This window comes from Pituophis catenifer, unplaced genomic scaffold, assembly GCF_029215685.1.
Source record: "Pituophis catenifer annectens isolate HBS135680 unplaced genomic scaffold, rPitCat1.0.hap2 SCAF_2, whole genome shotgun sequence".
Taxonomy (NCBI): domain Eukaryota; kingdom Metazoa; phylum Chordata; class Lepidosauria; order Squamata; family Colubridae; genus Pituophis; species Pituophis catenifer.
Window position 1 is genome coordinate 23,102,958 of NW_027256882.1, and position 16,780 is coordinate 23,119,737.

The following is a 16,780-nucleotide window of genomic DNA, read 5'->3' on the forward strand; positions in this document are numbered from 1 at the left end:
TTAATTGGGCCAAACTATAACATAGTTTGGCCCAATTAAATAGAACCTAAAATTAGATAACATTTTAAAAACATTCACATGTTCATATGTTTAGCCCCGCTTGTTGGAACATCAGGGTTTTGAGGGCACGGCGGAAAGCACGGAGATCAGGGATATTTCGTATCTCAGGGGGCAGTAACCCTTTTAATTTTGCAGTAACCTTTCCCTGGATTGGGGTGGGAATGGAAATTTTACAGTATCCTTCCACTGCCACGCCCACCAAGCCAGGCCATGCCCACCAAGCCACACCCACAGAACCGGTAGTAAAAAAAATTGAAACCCACCACTGATGGGCAGCTATATAAAATAGATGATAGATGACAGATAGATAGATAGATAGATAGATAGATAGATAGATAGATAGATAGATAGATGATGGAGGGAGGGAGGGAGGGAGGGAAAAGAAGGAAGGAAGGAAGGAAGGAAGGAAGGAAGGAAGGAAGAAAGAAAGAAAGAAAGAAAGAAAGAAAGAAAGAAAGAAAGAAAGAAAGAAAGAAAGAAAGAAGGAAATCTTACTCTGGAAAGAGCTGGAAGTTGTTCTCAGCACATATTGCCATGCTGGTCTTCTGTTATGACACATTATGCCTTGGCATATTCTGTCCAGGATTACTCAGATAGATCTGTTGTAATCATTGTGATCTTGTGGGACCAAAGAGAAATTAAATATACAAACTGACGTTACCCATTTTGCCAAAGTAAATCGAAATGGGATTGTGTGTGTAGTAGAGGTTAACGTGGGGAAAACCCCACCACAGTTTTTGCATACAGATAATCCTCAACTTACGGCCACAAAGCGAGGAAAGTTGTTTTGCCCCATTTTACGACCTTTCTTGCCACTCTTGTTAAGTGAATCACTGCCATTGTTAAGTTAGCAACACGATTGTTAAGTGAATCTGGCTTCCCCATTGACTTGGCTTCTCAGAAGGTCGCAAAAAGGGATCACGTGACCCCAGGACACTGCAACCGTCATAAATAGGAGTCAGTTTCCAAGCGTCTGAATTTTGATCATGTGACTACGGAGATGCGGCAACGGTTGTAAGTGTGAAGAATGGTGATGAGTCACTTGTTTCAGTGCTATCGTAACTTCAAACGGTCACTAAACAAAGTGCTGTAAGTCGAGAATTACCTATTGTCTCAGTTATCCATAAATAGATAGATCCATGTGTGTGAATATATATTACAGAATGATGCATTTATAAAGAAAACGATTTTCCTTATTTAACCATACATAATATACTGTCTAGAGAGGACATGGTGGCTCAGTGGCTAAGATGCTGAACTTGTCGAGCGAAAGGTCGGCAGTTCAGTGGTTCGAATCCCTAGTGCTGCATAACAGGGTGAGCTCCCGTTACTTGTCCCAGTTTCTGCCAACCTGGCAGTTCGAAAGCATGTAAAAAATGCAAGTAGAAAAATAGGGACCACCTTTGGTGGGAAGGTAACAGCGTTCCGTGCGTCTTTGGCATTTGGTTATGCCGGCCACATGACCATGGAGACGTCTTCGGATAGCGCTGGCTCTTCAGCTTTGAAACGGAGATGAGCACCGCCCCCTAGAGTTGGGAACAACTAGCACATATGTGCGAGGGGAACCTTTACCTTTTTTAATATACTATCTGACACCCAGGATTTTGAGTAAAGACATCTGTTCATCTCTAACTTAGTTTTCCTGTTTTCCAAACAGGAGTTCAGGAGAAAAGCGTGACTCCCGAGAACTTATTTTTGGAGATTCTTACATCACCGGATTAAAATGGAAGAGAACCCCTTCCACGTCTGGCCAAAAGAAGAAGACCCAGAAGAGTTCAGAGAAGCCCTTGGTGGCCTCCAGAAGGTTGTTGCCCTCAAACCCCAGGCAGATGAAGAAGTAGGAAGTCCACTGTTGAGGTCAGTGCCTTCTGGGTTTACTGGACACCACCTACCAAGGACAAGATCCTTTTGGGTGAAAGAAGAAGCAAGAGAGGGTGCGACGAGATGCTGGGAAGCCCAGTTGCAGATGTTTCTGAAGAAAATAGAGTCACCTTTTTCCACCTGGAGATCCGCACCCTTGGCAGAGGTGCCTACACCATGGGACAATGCCAAGGCATTCTTGGATTCCTTTGAACAAGTGGCCAAAGCTTGCCAGTGGCCCAGGGAGGAATGGGTAGCCAGACTCTTGCCAGCACTCCGTGGAGAGACCCAACAGGTCTTTGACGGAATGGTGGCCAAGGATAGGATAGATTATGGGAAAGTGAAGGCGGCCATCTTGCAAGGGGACGCCCTACAGAGGGAGAAACATCGTCAGCACTTCCGGCATTTCTGTTACCAGGAGGCTGAGGGACCTACCGCAGCATACAATCAGCTCCAAGATCTTTGTTACGGGTGGCTGAAAGTGGAGAGACACTCTAAGGAGCAGATCCTGGAGCTGTTGATCCTGGAGCAATTCCTGGCGATCCTGCCCTTGGAGATCCAGAGTTGGGTACGGGAATGCAGCCCCGAGACTTGCTCCCAAGCGGTGGGCCTGGCCGAAGAGTTCCTTCAGCGTCAACGAGAGACCAAGGACCGCTGTGGAAAGCAGGTGAGACTGTGTGGGACTCTGGTTTAGAAGTCTCCACATCGACCAAGAAGTCTTAAAGATACTCATTGAAAGATATCTCGCTTGACTTAGAGTTTTCTGTCTTGATTGGAGCTACGTTTTGGGATTCAGAGTTGTAGTAATGAACTTGGTGCAGGCTAAGTCAAAGGAGGCGAGTCAAAACATATAAGAAGCTGGGTAGAGGAGAAGGTTATACTAATGATAACCAGATGTCAAGTAAAGGGCGTTGTAGCTGCTCCTGCTTCCCCAGACATTCTGGAGAATCATCTGAGCCTTGATCCAGCATCTGTAGAATTCTTCCTTCCTTTAATCTTTGGCTTGTTTTTTCTTTGGCTTTGGCTTCAACTGGCTATTGTACCAATGATGGCCAGCTACCAAATGTCCTCTCTCAGCTTTCCCCATTGAGCTGTTTTCTAGAGGTTTGGGACTCGGTCCCATCAGTCCCAGAGCAGCCAATGTCTAAGATTAATTGGAGTTGTAATTCGAAGTATCTATCAGACACCTCCATTTTATCCATTAAGAGTAAACCTGTTCTCCAATTGCAGTCAAAATACCAGCATCCTTACACAAAAGAGCCTGGATAGCTCAACAGACAGAGCTCTGTAATTTAACACCAGCTGTCTGCAATTAAAGTAAGATCGAATCCCGCCAGGCTCAAGGTTGACTCAGCCTTCCACCCTTTCTAAGGTAGGTAAATTGAGGACCCAGTTTGTGGGGGCAATAAGCTGACTTTGTATAAATATACAAAAGTATGAAGGCTATTGCTTAACGCATTGTAAGCCGCCCTGAGTCTCTGGAGAAGGGTGGCATATAAATCAAATTAAAAAAAAAATGTTTCTAGGTTTCAGAACTAAGGATTTCCAGAGAGAGAGAGAGAGAAAGGAAGATATACAGTAGATACCATGTTTTCCCGAAAATAAGACCCGGTCTTATAGATATATATATATAACCTCCAAAAGAGGCACCAGGTCTTCTTGGGGGGATGTCTTTCACCTCGTGGCTGTGGCACCAACAGCCCCACCCAGCAGGAGCCCGTGTGGCCGCTGCTGGCCAACTTCTTCTGTGGTTTGTCGCTGCTCGCATGCGTTGCCCCCTGGCCTCCATTTCGCCATCAGAGGCCATCAGGAAAGGCCTCTGTAGCCGAGAATCGAGCTCTGGATTGACGCGCTATAAACAGAGAGAGAGAGATACAGAGATAGATAGATGATGGATGGATGGATGGATGGATGGATGGATAGATAGATAGATAGATAGATAGATAGATAGATAGATAGATAGATGATAGATATAGAGATAATAATAAGAATAATAATAATAAATAAGATTTATTTATATAAATATAATAATATAATAATATTATATTATATATTATATTATATATTATAAGAATATAAGAATAATAAATAATAATAAGAAACTCAAGATCTTGTGGGACTTCAGGATTCAGACTGACAGGCACTTGGTCCACAACATACCTGACATAACAATAGTTGAAAAGAAAAAAGTATGGTTCATTGACATTGCAATACCTGGTGATGCACGGATTGAAGATAAGCAGCAAGAAAAAAATCACAAAGTACCGGGACTTGCAAATTGAAGTTGAGCGACTGTGGAAAAAGAAAACGTGTGTTGTCCCGATTGTAATTGGAGCCCTTGGAGCAATCCCCAAAGGGCTACCCTGCTATTTAGAAATTCTAAATTTGCCGGACTTGAACATTTGGACTCTACAAAAAACCACCTTACTCGGAACAGCTTACATCCTCCGACGATACCTTAACAGTTCCTAGGTCCTTGGTTAGGACTCGAGCTGCTGAGCTATTAACCAGCCTCAAAGGCTGTGAATCTCACTAATGATTAACTAATAATAATAATAATAATAATAATAATAATAATAATAATAATAATAACAACAACAACAACAACTTTATTGTCATTGTACGTATATACACAGTATACCCATACAACGAAATTCACTTAACACCCCAAGACCAGGTCCAACACACATAACAATCCCCAAACACACTCCCACCCACCACAAATTTCCCACCCCTGAACCACCCAAACATCCACACAACAGAGCAAGTAATGCTGTCCAACAGCTCACTGATGGTGGCCCTTGAGAGAGAGAGAAAGAGTGAGAGAGATGATAGCTGGTAGGTAGGTAGGTAGGTAGATACCCTGTTTCTCCCAACATAAGACATCCCCTGATAATAAGCCCAATTGGGCTCTTGAGCGTATGGCAATAAGGCCAAATGCTTATTTCAGGGTTCTGTTCTGCCCCAGCTACGGACCCCAAAGAACGCAGCACACACAAAGTCCATTCAAACCTTAGTTTACTAAATAAACTAGTCTTTTACAACAACGGCTGTTAATTAACTGCATTAACAGCCGCCAAGAATTCAAAGAATAATAACTGAAAGCTTACTATGGTTGGCAGAATGCCCAGAAGCAATTTGCAGGAAGCTGATAAGATAAGCAAGACAAGACAGGAAGGTATGTGAACGAAGTTGTTTCCTGCAAATTGCTTCAGTCGGCATTCCTCCTTAAATAGGCTAAGGGAGTGGCCAATTAGCCCCAAGCCTTACTCTTGAGGAGACCTCCTCCTGAGGAGCCACTCCTGCCTTTTGGCAGCTCTACGCGCCCGTGCATCGAGAAGAGGCTCCTCCTCTTCGTCCTCTTCACTTAAGGGAGCTTCTGGAGGTTCTGAAGGCCCTGGCTGAATCCCCGCCTCTGGCACCACATCTTCTCCAGCCTCCTTATTGTCTGACTCGAGTGCCAGCTGCACAGGCTGCTGGCGCAGCACCACACCAGCCTCCTCGCTGTCTGAATCAGCTACTAGCTGCACAGGCCGCGTACGGGCCACAAGAGATTCAAAAAAATATAAGACAGGGTCTTATTTTCGGGGAAACGAGAGAGAGAGAGAGAGATGGCGATGGGGGGGAGAAGGGCGAGAGAGAGAGATATGAAAAATGAACTCAATGGGAGACCAACTCAATCCCATCTGGGAATAAATACTACATCTTGGGATTTGAGCACTATCCATGTGGCAAAGGACACAGTCATCACTTCCGAGCTCTGTTGTCCTATCCTAAAACTGTTCCTTCTCTGATAATTCCAGGTCATCATCAAAGAGAGCTCCCTGCATTCCTCTGAGGCCAACCAGGCTCCCCCTGATACAGAGCAGAGGCAGCTGTATGCCGCAACTGAGCAGGAAGACGGTGAGCGGGATGCCAGGCCATTGGATCAGAAGGGGAACCTTCTGTGACGCCCCTGGCTGAGCTAACCTTGGTTGCCAGCAATCGATTCTATCTGATAGAACTTCAGAATCTTTTATTCTAGGGCCAGAAGGGTGGACATTTCAGTGGCGTACAGGTAGTCCTCGACTTACAACAGTTCATTTTAGTGACTAAACTTACAACAGTACTGAAATGCGGTTGTAATGACTTATGACTGTTTTTCACTCTTATGACCAACGCAGCATCCCCGTGGCCACGTGATCAAAATTCAGAGGCTTGGCAACTGGTTCATCTTTATGACGGTTGCAGTGTCCTGAGATCAGGCGATCAGATTTCGCCAACTTCTGACAAGCAAAGTCAACGGGGAAGCCAGATTCGCTTAACGACCACGTTGCAAACTTAACACCTCCGATGATTCATTTAACAACGGGGGCAAGAAAGGTGGTAAAATGGGGCAAACCTCCCTGAGCAAATGTCTCACTTAGCAACGAAAATTATGGGCTTAGGAGCCTGAGTGGCGTAGGAGGCTAATGCCTCCTACTAAGGCAGCATTTAACATCCAGCTGCCTGCAATTACTGCGAGTTCAATTCTCCCCAGGCTCAAGGTCGATTCAGCCTTCCATCCTTTCTAAGGTGGGTAAAATGAGGACCCAGTTTGTGGGGGCAATAAGCTGACTTTGTATAAAATATACAAAAGTATGAAGGCTATTGCTTAACGCATTGTAAGCCGCCCTGAGTCTCCGGAGAAGGACGGCATATAAATCAAATTTAAAAAAAAAAAAATTATGGTCATAAGTCGAGGACTGCTTAACAACCAGTCACATAGTAGGTATTCAAAGTTATGACAGAGCCCCCCTAAAAGCTACTTATGATCCCATTTCAAGGCTACATCCACTGCAGAGCCCCTGCGGTCATTCACCCTTACGACCAACCATAGGGACACTGCAGCCCCCCCCCCCAAGCTTTCTCTCCCCCCATCGCACTCCATTGGATCCCTGTAGGCCTTGGTCCTATCCCCACATGCCCATCATCCATCACACACACTCATCTTTTGAAGATCTCTGGACCTCATGTTGGGGAAGGAGAATAATAGAATTACAGAGTTGGAAGGGATCTTTGAGGTCTTCTAGTCCAACCCCCTATTTAAGTAGGGTCTTAAAACCTCCAGTGTTAGCCTTAAAACCTCAAGTGTTAACCTCCAAAATCCACAACTTCTGAGGTTCTACTGGATAATCGTTCTGACTGTCAGGAAATTTCTCCTTAGTTCTAGGTTGCTTTTCCCCCTTGATTAGCTCCTATCCATTGCTTCTTGTCTTGCCGTTCGGTGCTTTGGAGATGTTCCGTCCCACACACGCACCCCCATGGACGGCCCGGAGTTAATAAGCCACACAACAAAATCTTTCAAGATAAAGCTGGCAGCAACCCAGTGGCTAGCTGCCAATTCAGACTTTACTCACACAAAACAAAGATTAGACAGCAAGCATTCCGATAAAGCAGGCAAAGTTTCCGCAATACAAGGATTAGTCCGAATGCAGTCTGACAAGGCAGGCAGAAGTCCAGTAACGCAGAGATCATGGATTATTTCTAGTTTTTGCTCGTTACAAACTGAACCGGCCACCACACTCACATTTATACCCTGTGGGGTGTGGTCCAGTGACTCAGCTAATCTCTGGCACGCCTTCCCCTCTGCTGCACACGCTTCTCCCTGCGCCGCTGCCGAGGATCCAGCCAGCACTTATCTCCTTCGTCACTGTCCACCTGTGGCTGCGGGGACGTGCTTGGCTCTGGGCCTATCTTTTGGCCTTTGGTGTCCTCCGGAGGCATTGCCAGAGAGGAGGGTCCTGGAGAGGGAGGCCTTGCCAACTCCTCTCCCTCACTCTCAGAGTCTGCATCTGTCGATACCCCAGGCTCAGGCAACGGAGCCACAACAGGAGAATTATCAATCAGTACAGAGCTCAAGCAGGAAGCCCTATATCTGTGATGGCGAACCTATGGCACGCGTGCCACAGGTGGCACGCAGAGCCATATCGGTGGGTACGCGAGCTCAGCTCTGGCACATATGCGCACATTGGCCAGCTGATTTTCGGGCCTTCTGGGCCCACTGGAAGTCAGCAAACAGGCCATTTCCGGCCTCCGGAGGGCCTCCAGTGGGGTGGGGAAGGCCATTTTCGCCCTCCCCAGGCTCCTAGAAAGGCTCTGGAGCCTGGGGAGGGCGAAAAAACGGGCCTACCATGCCAAAAGCGAGGAAAGCGCAGTGGGGGGGGTCACACACACATGCGCAGGGGTGGGGCGCATAGAATTATGGGTGTGGTCACGCACACACGCAACCCCTCTGCATTCCCCCCGCTTTTGGCACGCAGTGGCAAAAAGGTTAGCCATCGCTGCCCTATATCATTTCAAGCAAATGGTTATCCAACATCTTCTTAAAAACCTCCAGTGTTGGAGCATCCACAACTTCTGGAGGCAAATTGTTCCACTGATTAATTGTTCTGTCAGGAAATGTCTCCTTAGTTCTAGGTTGCTTCTCTCCTTGATTAGTTTCCATCCATTGCTTCTTGTCTTGCCTCCTGGTGCTTTGGAGAATATCAAGCAATACAGAGTTGGAAGGGACCTTGGAGGTCTTCTAGTCCAACCCCCTGCTCAAGCAGAAAACCCTATCCCATTTCAGACAAATGGTCGTCCAATCTCTTCTTTTAAACTTCCAGTGTTGGAGTATTCATAATTTCTGAGTGACCCCCCCACATGCGCCCCACTGTTCTGTCCCCGTCTCACACACGCACCCCCACAGACAGGCAACAGTTAAAGTACTCAGCCAACAACAGTTTATCTGGTATCAGAATTAGCAGCAACTCAGTGGCTGGCTGCCAGGTATTCTTTACTCACGAGGAGGGAGTTTCTCCCTTCGTCCGGGAACAAAGCCGGACTAATACACAATAATCAACAAAGTCCAGTAAATTCAAAGAAGGTCGTCCGATATCCGTTTTTTGCTTGTCACAGAGCTGAACCGGCCACCACACCCTCTTTTATACCCTGTGGGGTTTGGTCCAATGACTCAGCCTAATCCCTGACATGCCTCTTCTTCTGTTGCGCGCGCTTATCTCTGCGACGCTGCCGAGGATCCAGCCAAGACTCATCTTCCTCATTACTGTCCACCTGTGGCTGCGTGGACGTGCTTGGCCCCGGGCCTATCTCTTGACCTTCGGCGGACACCGAAGGCATTGCCAGAGAGGAGGGTCCTAGAGAGGGAGGCCTTGCCAACTCCTCTCCTCTTCTGCTGATAACACAGGCTCAGGTAACGGAGCCACAACACCCACTCCCACGCGCATGCTCGTGCACCCCCCCCACATGCCCCCGCCCCACATGTGCATGTGCCAGTGGTGGGTTGCTATTGGTTTGCCCCAGTTCGGGCAAACTGGTAGCGGCGGTGGCAGGAGGCTCCGCCACCCGTCCGGATGTCATCAAATACACTCTGCACATGCGCGAGTGAACCGGTAGCAAAGGTAAGTGAAACCCACCAACTGGTGTGTGCCCCACCCACATGCCCCCCACCCCCTGCGCATGGGTGGCAGAGACCCGAAGACCAGCTGGCTGGCGGAAGGCGTGCGCGCATGCATGGCAGAGCTGAGTTGGGGCGACGGCTTGCGTGCCCACAGAGGGGGCTCTGAGTGCCACCTCTGGCATGCATGCTATAGGTTCGCCACCACGGAGCTAGGTTGAGGGTTCAAATCTCAGATTAAACCATCCGGAAACCATTATTTTGTAACCATGGTTTGTTTGCATTTTAGATGTAGATGGCCTAAAACAAACAAGGGTGGGCCCTTCATCTGAGGCACAGCTTCTTCCACTGTTTTAATCTCTTTCTCTTTTTATTCCAGTGGGAGAAATGAAGAATGAAGACGAGATGGAACCTTGTGTGATGCCTTCAGAAACCAACCCTATCGAAGTCCTCAAAGAAAATTTACGGAAGCAGGGTGGATCAAACAGATCTGAGGGGATCCCTCTAGAGAAAAGGAGTGACGTCGCCATTTCCTGCCAGGAGGAAGATGTCCATGAAGTCATCATTCGGGGACAATCAATGGAAGAGAGGAAGAAACAGTGCCAGGGCGAGCAGAGGAGAAGCCACTTAGGGGAGAAACCCAACAAGAACCCAAGTTTTGGGATGAGTATTCATCAGAACGGCAACTTTGCCGAATATCAGCTTCTCCACTCTGGTGTGAAGCCCTACAAATGCTTAGAATGTGGGAAAGGTTTTAGTCAAAGCACCCAACTGACCTCCCATCAGAGGACCCACACGGGAGAGAGACCGTACAGTTGTCCAAGCTGTGGCAGGACCTTCAATCAGAGCACCAGCCTGATTCAACACCAGAGGATCCACACGGGGGAGAAACCCTATCAATGTTCCGAGTGCGGGAAGAGCTTCCGCCACAGCACCAGCCTGACCTCCCACCAGAGAATCCACACGGGGGAAAAGCCGTACAAATGCTCGGATTGCGGGAAAGGCTTTTGCAACCAGTCGGGCCTCATTAACCACAAGACCATCCACACGGGGGAGAGGCCGTACAAATGCTTGGAGTGCGGGAAGAGTTTCAGCCAGAGCACCCACCTTACGTCGCACCAAAGAATTCACACCGGCGAGAGACCGTATAAATGCTCGAACTGCAACAAAACCTTTTGCGATCAATCGGGACTCGTTAAACACCACAGGATTCACACGGGGCAGAAACCCTATAAATGCCTGGCATGTGGTAAGAGTTTTAGCCAAAGCACCAATCTTATTAGACATCAGAGAATCCATACGGGAGAGGAAGCCCACAAATTAACCTCTCCTTGTAACGCGACGGTTGCGTTCCAGTTTCAAAGGCCCACCATTTCTAAGGCTTAATACAGGTAGTCCTCGACTTACGACCACAATTGAGCCCAGAATTTATGTTGCTAAGTGAGTTTTGCCCCGTTTTACGACTTTTCTTGCCTCCTTTGTTAAGGGAACGTGTGTTGTTGTTTAATGACCCCATAATCCTTTGTGGGGTGGAGTCGGGGCAATTGAGTGTTTCCTGGCCGGATGCCCTTCCCGGTTGCCAATGTGGAGTTTTGCAGCAGATATATTCTCATTGTGCCCAGAGAGAGAAATATCAGCCTCTACCTAGGATCGAACTCACAGCCTCCTGATTGTGAGGCGAGAGCTCCACCTCTAGGCCACCGCACCACACTGTTAAATTAGTAACGCAGTGGTTAAGTGAATCTGGCTTCCCCATTGACTGCTTGTCAGAACGTCACAAAAGATGGTCCTGTGACCCCAAGATGTTGCAACCGTCAGAAATATGAATCAGTTGTCAAGCATCTGAATGTAAAGCATGTAACCATGGAGCATGTGTCCAAGGTCATAGGAGTGAAAAATGATCATGTCACTTTTTTCAGTGTCGTTGTAACCTCGAACCTTATTAACAACCGTCAGTAACTGAAGCAAAAAAAAGTCATAAAATTGGGCCCGACTCATTTAACATGTTTTGCTTAAATTTTGGCCCCGACTATGCTTGTAAATGGAGGACTACCTGTACACTTCTACAGCAGTCATACCCACTGCGATATTATAAATTGGTGTCTCTTGATCATTTGTCTATAGCGATTTTTCTCAACCTCCGGCAACTTTAAGATATGTGGACTTCAACTCCCAGAATGCGTCATGCTGGCTGTGGAATTCTGGGAGTTGAAGTCCACACATCTTAAAAGTGGCCAACATTGAGAAATACTAGTTTATAGGAACAATAGTCAAAACTGAAATACGCAGAGCGAACGCCCCCTTTCCTAAGCGTTCGATCTGCTGCTCCTGAGCCTTCCCAAAACGGCCACCAACTTTGAATATGCTAGAAGGAAGAAATGATTCGATCCATTGGGAATAAATATGAACTATATTGTAACAATGATATCTGCATTATTTTTATTCTGGGAGTGGGGAGATCCAGAGTCTAATCCCCCCCCCACAGCTCAGGGGTCCCTGGGTTTTTTTAGTCCAGGCTGAGGAATTCTGGGAGTTGAAGTCCACAAGTCTTCAAGTTGCCAAGGTTGGAGACCCCCGCCCCTAGAGGATACATAAACCTTATCTCCCGCACATGGACATTTTATTTATTTATTTATTTGATTTATATGCCGCCCTTCTCCGGAGACTCAGGGTGGCTTACAATGCGTTAAGCAATAGCCTTCATCCTTTTGTATATTTATACAAAGTCATCTTATTGCCCCCACAATCTGGGTCCTCATTTTACCTACCTTAGAAAGGATGGAAGGCTGAGTCAACCTTGAGCTGGCGAGATTCGAACCTGCAGTAATTGCAGGCAGCTGGTCTTAATAACAGGGTGCTTTAGACCACTTTTATTATTTATTTATTTATTTATCTATTTATTTATCTATCACATTTATACGGCCGCCCATCTCACAAGAAGCATCTCTGGGCCCCGTACAGTAACCATTAAAGAGAACATAAAGAAATAATTACAAAAATATTAAAAAGTTCCTTATTAAAAATGAAAAAAAAAACACCCATATACAAAATACAAAATAGTTTCAGGATTCAGGGTGCCCCCCGACCGTCCTTCCAATAGCCCCCTCCATTCACTCCCACCTTTGAGACAAACAGAGGCGGTGCTCGGTGCCGCCACATGTCGACTGATAGTTCTAAGAGCCAATCATTGCATGTCCCATCACCCAATCCTTATTCCAGAATGCACCTTCTTTGCTCTCTCCATTATCAGGGGTGGGTGGGGGGTGGGAGGTCTGAGGAAAAAAAATGCCAGCTCTGTAATATGGTTGGGAAGACTACAGGTAGTCCTCGACTTACCACAGTTCACTTAGTGACCATTCAAAGTGACAATGGCGCTGAAAAAAAGTGGCTTACGACTGTTCTTCACACTTATGACCGTTTCAGCAGCCCCGTGGTCACGTGATCAAAATTCATATGCTTGGGAATTGACTCACATTTGTGACCATTGTAGTGTCCCGGGGGTCATGCAATCCCCTTTTGCGACCTTCCGACAAGCAAAGTCAATGGGAAAAGCAGATTCACTTAACAACCGTCTTTCTAAATTTTAACCACTGCAGTGATTCACTTAACAACCATGGCAAGAAAGCTTCAGAGCTGGGGCTCTGATTTGGGGCTTGATTTTGGTCATTAAGTTGAGGACTACCTGTAATCTTTTCTCTTGAAATTTGGGACAATCGGCATTGAGCAGTCTAAAAATCTAGTTCAATTCATTGGTGTCACAGAGAAACAGAGAAGAGCAACAAAGATGATTAGGGGACTGGAGGCTAAAACATATGAAGAACGGTTGCAGGAACTGGGTAGGTCTAGTTTGATGAAGAGAAGGACTAGGGGAGACATGATAGCAGTCTTCCAATATCTCAGGAGCTGTGTTGTGGCCCGCCAGAGGCCTGAGCGGATCATGGCTGATCCCGATGACGACAAGGAGGCTGGTGTGGGGTTGCACCAGCAGCCTGCGGAATCAGCACTCACGTCAGACAGCGAGGAGGCTGAAGAGGATGTGGTGCCAGAGGCAGAGACTCATCCAGGGCCTTCAGAACCTCCAGAGGCTCCTTCAAGTGGAGAGAGCGAAGTGGAGGAGCCTCTCCTCAATGCTCGAGCACGCAGGGTTGCCAAAAGGCAGGAATGGCTACTCAGGAGGAGGAGGTCTCCTCGAGAGTAAGGTTTGAGGATAATTGGCCACTCCCTTAGCCTATTTAAGTCCCACGCAGTTAGTAATTTCTTGCTGGAAACGACGTGTAATTATTAAAGAGCATTTTTGAAGAGTGAGTGTCTTATCGTATCTTGTCTTCTGGGCTGGTTGCCAACCTTTGTCGGACTTTGTTTATTCTTGGTATGTTATAACTTTGATAAGGACCGTTGGTGTGTGTCACAATCCTTGGGAATCCGGAGCTGGGGCAGAACAGGCTGCCACAAAGAAGAGGGAGTCAAACTATTCTCCAAAGCATCTGAGGGTAGGACAAGAAGCAAAGAGTGGAAACTAATCAAGGAAAGAAGCAATTTAGAACTAAGGAGAAATTTCCTGACAGTCAAAACAATTAATAAGTGGAACAACTTGCCTTCAGAAGTTGTGAATGCGCCAACACTGGAAATTTTTAAGATGCTGGATAACCATTTGTCTGAAGTGGTGTAGGGTTTCCTGTCTGGGCAGAGGGTTGGACTAGAAGACCTCCAAGGTCCCTCCCAACTCTGTTATTCTATTCTATTCTATTCTATTCTATTCTATTCTATTCTATTCTATTCTATTCTATTCTATTCTTTTTTTTTTTTAATTTGATTTATATGCCGCCCTTCTCCGAAGACTCAGGGCGGCTTACAATGTGCTCAGCAATAGCCTTCATCCTTTTGTATATTTATACAAAGTCAGCTTATTGCCCCCACAAACTGGGTCCTCATTTCACCTACCTTAGAAAGGATGGAAGGCTGAGTCAACCTTGAGCCTTGGCGAGATTCGAACCCTGCAGTAATTGCAGGCAGCTGGTCTTAATAAGCTTAATAACAGGGTGCCTTAAACCCCTGTACTACCAAGGCTCCTATTCTATTCTAGATTGTCGCTATTCCAGGAGAGGATTGTGAGAATGCAAACAAATCGCACCCGACATCTTTCTGAGGAGAATTTAATTTTGCATCTGCTTGGTCATTCCAAGTTAGAAGCGATGCGGAAAGCCGGAAGGATGTGGGGAAAAAGCACATTTGCCATTGCAAGAGAGAAAAATCCAAAAATATTTCTCATCAGTTACAGGTGGTCCTCGACGTACGACCATATTGAAGCCCAAAATTTCTGTCGCTAAAGAAGACAGTGGCTAAATGTTACACACCCATAATGCGGTCACGTGACCGTGGAGGGAGAGGCGCGGCCATCGCAACTCCAGAACCAGGTCATAGGTCACTCTGGGGAGGTCCGTTTCTAACTTCCATCACTAACCAACTGGTTGTTAAGTGAGGACTTCCTGTACAGGTCTTCTGAGAAAATTAATCTTTTACTAACAAGGACAAAAGGTAACAATTTTGCCAAATTAAGAAATACAGGTATTTTTTATTTAAAAAATAAAAAAAAACTTTTCAAAAAAAAAATACAGGTAGTCCTCGACTTGCAACCACAATCGAGCCCAACGTGTCTGTGGCGAAGCGAGACAGCTGTTAAGTAAGTTTTGTCTCGTTTTATGGCCGCTCTTCCCATAGTTGTTAAGTGGATTCCTGCGGTTAAGTTAGGAACATGGTTTTTAAGTGAATCTGGCTTCCCCATTGATTTCGCTTGTCAGGTCGCAAAAGGGGATGACGTGACCTTGGGACATAGCAACCGTCGTAAATAGGAGTCAGTTGCTAAGTGTCTGAATTTTAATCACATTTATTTATTTATTTGTTTGTTTGTTTGTTTGTTTGTTTGTCAGTCATATTTCTATGCCGCCCACTCTCCGAGGACTCTGGGCGGCTTACACCAAAGACAGTATACTAAATAGTATATTGCCCCCACAAACCGGGTCCTCATTTTACTCACCTCGGAAGGATGGAAGGCTGAGTCAACCTTGAGCCAGTGAGATTTGATCCGCTGACCTGCTGAACTAGCAGTCAGCTGAAGTAGCTGCAGTACTGCACCCTAACCACTGCGCCGCCTCGCCTCTACATGACTACGCAGAGGCTGCAATGGTCATCAAGTGTGAAAAATGGTGTGTTTTCTTCAGTGCTGTTGTAACTTTGAAGGGTCACTAAACAAATGGTTGTACGTAAGTCGAGGAGTACCAGTACATGAAGGGGAGGGCAGAGATGACCTTGGCAAAAATTCCCAGATAGTGTGAGCAAAACATGTCTGGGGGAAAGAAGACGGCGTGAGAAAGGAACTCGAAACGGCTTTGCCTTAACTTTCTTGGTTACTAGACAATCGGTGAATTGTTGGGTCAGTGTTTCAGAGACATTTCCTTACCAGATTCTTCAGTGCTTTCATTAATGGCAGCACCACTACTGTACCTGAAAGGTTCTTAAGAAGTCACAAAGATATTCAGAGAGAATAGAAATAGGATTAGGATTACGAAATGATAGGATAGGATGGGGTGGAATAGAGCAGGATAGTGGGATAGGGGTAGGGATAGGGATAGGGGTAGGGATAGGGATAGGGATAGGGATAGGGATAGGGATAGAATAGAATAGAATAGAATAGAATAGAATAGAATAGAATAGAATAGAATAGAATAGAATAGAATAGAATAGAATAGAATAGAAAATGGAGTGGAGTATAGAGTAGAGTAGAGTAGAGTAGAGTAGAGTAGAGTAGAGTAGAGTAGAGTAGAGTAGAGTAGAGTAGAGTAGAATAGAATACTAGAACTAAGGAACTAAGGAGGAATTTCTTAATGGTGAGAACAATTAACCAGAGCTTGTCTTCAGAAGTTGGGGGGTTCCATCACTGGAGGCTTTTAAGAAGAGACCGGACAGTCATTTGTCCAGAATGGTATAGCATCTCCTGCATGAGGAGGGGGTTGGAAACTAGAAGACCTCCAAGGGGCTCCCAACTCTGTTATTCTATGTTCTAAGTGTGTAGTACAGTCAAAGCATCAGGAGTTGACCACAGGGAATACTTTATGACCTTTTGTATTAGGTCATAAAATGCTTTAGGGTCATTTTTTACATCATAAAATGTTTTACATCATTTACCAAATTTCAATTTGACGGGAATCTTGGGTCTCGGATTTCAGACCTGTTCCAGGCTGCGTGATTCGCCACAGTACATCGCCGCCACGTGTTGCATTTTCGGCCTCCACACGTCACGTTTTCAGCCTCTGCATGCCCCGTTTTTGGCCTCCGTGCGTCGCATTTTCAGCCGGTTCCAGGTTGCAGCGATGGGCGGCAATGTGCTGTGGCGATCTCAGCAGCCTGGAACGGGTCTAAAACTGAGCGTGTGGAGGCCAAAAATGC

General features: G+C 46.2%; 2 protein-coding genes across 2 annotated transcripts in view; both read left to right on the forward strand.

The window, feature by feature from the left end:
- Positions 1-16,780, forward strand: part of LOC139311826 (zinc finger protein 721-like) — a 144,370-nt gene that overhangs the window by 105,967 nt on the left and 21,623 nt on the right. The window contains exon 8 of the mRNA XM_070936348.1: positions 10,077-10,586. Coding sequence (XP_070792449.1) covers positions 10,077-10,586 — 510 coding nt within the window. The remainder of the gene's footprint in view (positions 1-10,076; positions 10,587-16,780) is intronic.
- Positions 1,784-5,870, forward strand: LOC139313451 (zinc finger and SCAN domain-containing protein 31-like). The gene is made up of 2 exons (XM_070939060.1): positions 1,784-2,587; positions 5,724-5,870. Exons 1-2 carry the CDS (start codon positions 1,784-1,786, stop codon positions 5,868-5,870), a joined length of 951 nt encoding a protein of 316 aa, XP_070795161.1.